This window comes from Dendroctonus ponderosae, unplaced genomic scaffold, assembly GCF_020466585.1.
Source record: "Dendroctonus ponderosae isolate FM_Combo_2020 unplaced genomic scaffold, Dpon_F_20191213v2 Dpon_F_20191213_5, whole genome shotgun sequence".
Classification (NCBI taxonomy): Eukaryota; Metazoa; Arthropoda; class Insecta; order Coleoptera; family Curculionidae; genus Dendroctonus; species Dendroctonus ponderosae.
In genome coordinates this window covers 227429-234053 of record NW_026018715.1, presented here as the reverse complement: position 1 = coordinate 234053, position 6625 = coordinate 227429, and the positions used below count along the sequence as shown (strand labels likewise).

The 6625-nt window shown below is 45.7% G+C and overlaps 1 protein-coding gene across 1 annotated transcript in view; it reads right to left on the bottom strand.

Annotated features, from left to right (window-relative positions):
- Nucleotides 1-5586: 5586 nt before the first annotated feature.
- The window catches only part of LOC125504559, a gene marked incomplete at its 5' end in the record, with an annotated part of 1784 nt that continues 745 nt past the window's right edge, over nucleotides 5587-6625 (bottom strand). Inside the window, 2 exon segments of the mRNA XM_048666759.1 lie at nucleotides 5587-5800; nucleotides 5880-6625. Coding sequence (XP_048522716.1) covers nucleotides 5587-5800; nucleotides 5880-6625 — 960 coding nt within the window.

The window sequence follows — 6625 nt, the reverse complement described above, 5'->3', positions numbered from 1 at the left end:
TACTACGGAGGCGGTTTTCCAAGGGGTTGGGAATTTCCGTAGCGAAAAGGACGCGTTGATGAGGGTGAGGATGTGATTGAGGATATTTACTGGAAGTCTTTTGAGGATTTTATTGGTTATTTGGTCGGGACCGGGACTTGTGCGGATTTTGAGGGTGGCGATTAGGTCTTGGAGTTCGGAGAGAGTGACGGAGGGGATTGCAGGGGCGTCAGGGGGGATTTGTTTGTCCTCGATTTCGCTGAGGATTTCGCTGATCCATTTCGCCGGGTTCCGGCGGTATTTATACCCACGGGGTTGGTACTTCCGCTTTGGGGGTGGAGCTTGTGATCGGTCTTTTTGGCCTGAACTCCCGCTGCGCCCTCGGTTGGAAATGGTGACGTCACGAGGGGGTGGAGCCTGTTGAGGGTTCTGCACAACAAAAGATCAGTGTGTATGACGTCTAGTAAAGACGAAGCTCTCTTGTTTGCTTACCTTCGCAACATGTTATACAGTTTTTCAAACCAAGCTTTGTTGCATCTTTATAGGACATGCCTTCAACCGCTCCATTCGCCATTTTATGGAGATATGCGAAATTTATATGGCCTAGTCTCCTGTGCCATGTCTGAACCGTTGCTAAAACTGCGACAGGTGCTGCCAGTATCAAATTGTCTGCAGGTGTGTTCACTTTGTACAGACCATCATGCAGATCAGCCGTTGCAATTAATTCATTTTGTGCAGAGTATACTTTATAAATATTGCTCTCAAATCTGACTGTATTACCACTTTTAATTATCTGGCTAATCGACAATAAGTTGGTTGTTAGTCCTGGAACACACATAACGTTCTTAACGGTAACATCTAAACACTGAGAATCTACTAATGTTTTCAATTCTACATCGCCTATATATTTAATATGGAGCTTTTCTTTGTTAGCTACCATAATCTCGGGTAAATCGGGATTAGCCTTGTTTATTACCCAATCTTCGTTTGCGGTAAAGTGACAACTGGCTCCCGAATCGATGTACCAATCTTTTCGGCTAAAGTTACCGCCGGAAAACACAACATTAAATAAGTGTTTATTCTTTTGTTGCATACCTGTGTCTTTATCGTCATTGGGTTGCCTTAATTAGGGACACTGACTTCGAAAGTGCCCTTTTTCCTTGCAATACCAGCAGTTTACGTTTCTTTCAGAACTTGACATGTTTACATTTTTATTTCTATCTGATTTGCCAAAATTTCTTCTGTCAGACTTCCAAAAATGTCTATGTGATGCCTCCTTTTGGTTGTAGATTGATCTATTGACTGCAAACGCCATACTGTTACTGCTAACTTCACTCTCCACATCAAGCAATCTTATCTTGATGGAATCTGTGGTTATTTTCTGGCCGCTGTTCTCCAGCGCCATTACCATCGGTTGATATTTTTTCGTTAAACCTGCTAGCATAATGGATGCCAAAAGTTCATCTCCAATGTCCAAGCCCGTGCCACTGAGTTTTTGTCCAATCTCCACGATTTTATTCACATACATTGTCATTGAGTCCCATTCTTCTAATCGAGTCGACATTAAATTTCTTAATAAACCGATTTTTCGTGTTTGTCCCGAATCGTCAAATAGTCTTTTCAGCTTAATCCACAATTCCACAGTCGTTGTTGTTTCCTTAATATGCACATATAGCGATTAGTCAATTGTCAGTATTATTTTTGCCTTTGCTTTCGCATCGTGATCTTCGACTACTTCACTGATGCATTTTCACAAACCTTCCAACACTAGAAAATTCTCGATCGCAAAAGACCATTCTGCGAAGTTTTCGCGGCCCTTTAACTTCGGCACATTTACTATGAAATTCGATCCCATTTTTGAAATCCAAAAAACTTGAATTCAGTCGCAAAAAAAATGTCATTCAATTCCACAGATACCCACGCCACGATTGTACGTCTGGGCCCATAACCTGTTAAAATGAAACACACACTTGAAGGTTTTTCAATCGACTAACTTCTTTATTGCCAAAAGCTTCACTCTACATTTTGACAATGCGCCACTCATGGTAGGCAACTTAAACTAAATATTTGGTACTATCCTAGTTTTTTAACACCCCCACTTAACAAATATTTCCTTACAAATTTATAATACCAAACCCAAAGCAGTAGCAAATTTCTGCTGTCGGCAAATATTTTAATTTAACTTGATTTGCAGCAACAACCTCTCGAATAAAATGGTACTTAATATCACCGTAGGCGCTCGTCTTTACTCATCTTTGGTGGTAAATTTTCAACAAGAGATACCATGTTTCTTTTGGAGCGACTCCTCGACTGTAGTACATTGGATCCAACAAAAGGAGCAGTGTTTGTGTGGAACCGCGTAGACGAGATAAGGAAGTTGCATTCGGCGGAAGATTGGCGACATTTGCCAGGAGTGTATAATCCAGCCGAATTACCATTCCGTGGGTGTTCTCCGAAGCAGTTACTCGACTTAAGATGGTGGGAGGGACCACGATGGCTTTACGCCGATCCAACTGCCTGGCCAACTGCAGTTGAACTTCCCAACGAGGAAGAGATTAATGAGGAAAAGAAAAAGAAACTTCTCACTACGTTGAACAATTTGGAGAAAACCGAAATTTGGCACTTTAATTACTTTGCGAAGTACACCAAAACCGTACGTATGTTTGGGTGGATCATGAGATTTATTACCAATTGCAGACGACCCGACACAAAGAAGTCTGGTGAACTCGACGCGGACGAGCATAACGCGGCAGAGGTACAAATCTTGAAACTATTGCAAGCGGAATGTTTCACTGGATTGAATGACTCATTACGTCAGGGGGTGTGGTCCTATACTGTCCTTGTCACTCCGTTAAGTGATCTGGTTTCGTTTTCTCTGCGCCTTTCTTCTTGGGCCTTTATTTGCATAATCTCCCTTAACATGTCGGTGGTTCCTTTCCATCCGGCTTCTCCTTGTAGCATGATGTCCCCGATGTTGTTTTTGGATACTTTCATGCCAAACCCTAGTTCAAACTTTAGCCGGATATTCTGGAACCTTTAGCAGTGAAAGACTGTGTGTTCAGGGTTGGCTTGTTGCCCGCATAACCAGCAATCGTCGTTTTCTTGTTTTCCAATCCTTTTTAGATAGGTTCCAAAGACTCCATGACCGGTGAGCGCTTGGGTTACGTAATAGTCTGTCTCTCCTAGGCTCCTATCCGTCCATGCCGAGACACTCTTTATAAAGACCTTCGTCCATCCGGGATACTCATCCCATCTCTCCTGCCATTGCTGCAGCGTTATAGCTCTAGCCTCATTTTTAAAGGCTGGCCCTTTTTGCTCGATGTCCGTCCTTTCCTTTGCCAGTAGATCGATCGGGATCATGCCAGCAATCACTTCGAGTGCTTTGGTGGGAGCCGTTCTGTATGCGGACGTTATAAGGAGAGACAGCTTTCTGTTTATCCCCGTTAGGCAGTCAGCATAGTGTCGGTACCTCAGTGCTCCGTACCAGATAGATGCGCCATACAGAGTTGCAGACAGTACCGCTGAGGCGATTGTTCTCCTCTTGTGGGGTTTAGGGCCGCCCACTCTAGGCATTAACCTGTATAGAAGGGTCGCCATTCTGCTTGCCTTCTCTTCAGCGCGCTTGACGTGCGTGGTCATTTTTAAGTTCCTGTCGAGCGTAACACCGAGATATTTTACTGAGTCGGATGATCTGATCATTTGTCCCCCGATGTTAATTGATACGTCCTTGACTTCTAGGAGCAGCCAATAAGACGGTCTCTGTCTTAGCGGCAGCAATCCGGATCTCCATTTTCCTTAGGTTATGGATGATAGTCCGAACCGCAGATTCCGATTTGATAACGATGTCTTCTTTAGTTTTGGCTTTGACCAAGATTCCAAGGTCGTCCGCATAAGCGATTATTTCAATACCGGGCTCCAGCTTTGTCTTTAAAATCTTGTTGTAAAAAAGATTCCAAAGCGTTGGGCCCAGTTTTGAGCCCTGTGGGACTCCGCAGGTCATGGGGAAAGTTTCGTTGGTCGGATTTATAATGTTTCTGTCGGACAGGTAAGATTTCAGGATGCTAATTAGGTACCCCGAAATTCCACCGTCTTCCAGAGACTGGACAATGCCATTCCATGGGGCTGAGTTAAACGCATTCTCTATGTCCAGAAGAATCATCAAGCATATATCTCGGTGTTGATAGCTTTTGGTTTTTACCGCTTCAACGGAGTCTCTGACCTTCTGTATCGTGCTGATTGTCGATTTGCCTTTAGTGAATCCGTACTGATTTTCCAGCTCGAGTCCTTTATCCTGCATCCCTGCTTGAAGCCTGTTCTTTCCAGCACCTTGCCTGCGTCGTCTATAAGACACAGAGGCCTGTACGTTTTCTCGCCGTTTGCGTCCTTTTTGGGCTTCTCGATTAGCACCAGCCTCGCCCTCTTCCAGATCTTGGGAAATTCTGCGAGCTCCAAGCATTTGTTGAAGCCCGTTAGAAAATAGTACTGAGGTGATGCTGTCAGGTCCAGGCGCTTTATTTCTGTTCCTGCTGTTGATGGCGATTTGAAGTTCCTCCAAGTTGAAAGGTGGAATCACGTTTATCCCTTTCAGTTTCTTGCCAGATAACTTTGTTTTGCCTTGTGAACAGCTTTTGGATTTGTTTTTGGACCGTTTCTTCGTCCAGGGCTAATCTTGTTTTTAGGTTCAGCCTCTTGGTTATTATCTGGTAAGCTTTTCCCCAGGCGTCGTTGTCCAGGTCTTCGCATAGTGATTTCCACCTTTCTCTCTTACTTGCTTTTATGAGTCTCTTTAGTTCGTGTTTATTTTGCTGGTATTCCAGGAGAGTTGCGGCCAATTCGGTCTTTGTGGAGTGGCGTCCTCTTGCCCGTGTAATTCGCCTTCGCAGTGTGAAACATTTGTTTCTCTGTTCGGCTATGTCCTGGTTTCACCAGTATGTTGGGGTATGTCCCCTGCTACCTCTCTTCCTGAAGTGTTTATCCATCAGCTTCGAGATTTGTGCAATTAGGTGCTCCGGTGATGTTTCTGTTGGGCTGGCTCTGTTTCGAACATTGCGTTTGAAGTCCGTAACGAGGAGTTGCATGTTTGAGGGGTTAATATACCATCCTCCTTGGCGGTTACTGAATGTTGGCTCACTTCCCACATTTATGACCACTAGACCGTTCGCTAGTATCCAGCACTCTAGTTTCTTCCCCCGTTGGTTTACGGTCTTAGAGCCTATCATGCTGGATTTCGCGTTCAGGTCTCCCCCCAGGATTACTCCTTTGGTGGCGCCTTTGATCAGGATTTCAATGTGAGACAGCAGCAACTCAAAGTCCTCGATATCCCCATTTGGAGAGAAGTAGCAGGAGATCATCACGAGGTGTTCCAGCTCGACGAACACGAACCCTCTACCATTTCCACTGCTTATCACGCTGTGTCGGTTTTGGACCGTAATAAAGCTGTTGCTGTCCTGGTCCCGGTCTGCTCGTTGGCTCGAGTTTGGTTCCTGTCCCAGGACTACATCGATTTTTTCCTGTGCCATGGTCCTTGACATCAGTTCGTGTGCCAGCCTGCATCTGTTTAGATTTATTTGCAGAACTGACACCATCGTCGGGCTGTTCGCTATTTTTCTACCCTTGCCTCTGCTCATCATCAGGTGGAGTTGCTCCCTTGTTATTAGGCGCCCCTGTGGTTTTGGGCTCCCTTCTTGTGAGCCTCTGAGCCTCCTTCCTTAGTGCCTTCTTCACTTCCGTCAGGGAAGCCTTGAAGGCGTCACATTTGCCGCTTCCGGCTCTGTGCCCCTTCTTTTGGCATATGGGGCAGCTCGGCTCCTTGGTGCACTCCCTAGTTTGGTTCCCCACATGCGAAGCACAGTTTGGAGCGGTCCGTCCCTGTGCAAATCCGCCGCTGGTGCCCGTAGGACCAACACTTGCTGCATCTTTGCAAGTTTATCCTGGCTTCCATGCTGCATCTGACCAACCCAATCTTGATATGTTTCCCTTCCAGCAGCTCGTTAGCCATTTCCCTCCTGATCAATAGGGTTACGGCCTGCGTGCAGTTAGCGTTCGGCCTCAGGTCGCTTAGGCTATAGTCGCTTTCCTTTATGGAGCTGAATTTTCCATTTAGTGCGGCGACTAAATCCTCTTTTGTGGCTAGGGATTCCAGCCCTCTGATGTGGATTGGCACTTTGTCGCTGTGCCTACCGACGATTCTGACGTGCTCCGCCACATCTTTATTGCCGTGGAGCGCACTTCTTATTTCCTCCACAATTTCCTGCTGTTTATCGGTTGTAATCAGCAGCCTGCCGTCTCTTGTGCTGCGCAGTTCTTTGATGCCCTCAGCTAGATTATTTTCCATAAGTGTCTTCTTAACACTTTTCAGGTTTTCCTCATAGGACTTCTCCTTATTTCCCACCACTAACGCAAAGGTCTTCCTTTGTTTGGTGCCTATTTCACCCCTTGCCCCAAGTTTTTTCCCTATTGTCGTGGCCTGGTTCAGTGCGTTTGCTCTGGTGAATATCTCCACTTTACTTTCCGTATTGTGAAATATCCCCTCCAGCATTTTCCTCAGCCGTCCGGTTTTTATGCCTCTTGTCTGGTGGGTGGCTATGCCTTTGTCTCCCGCCGTCTCTTCCTGCAGTCGGGCCAGCTTCTTGAAAAGGTCCTCCTC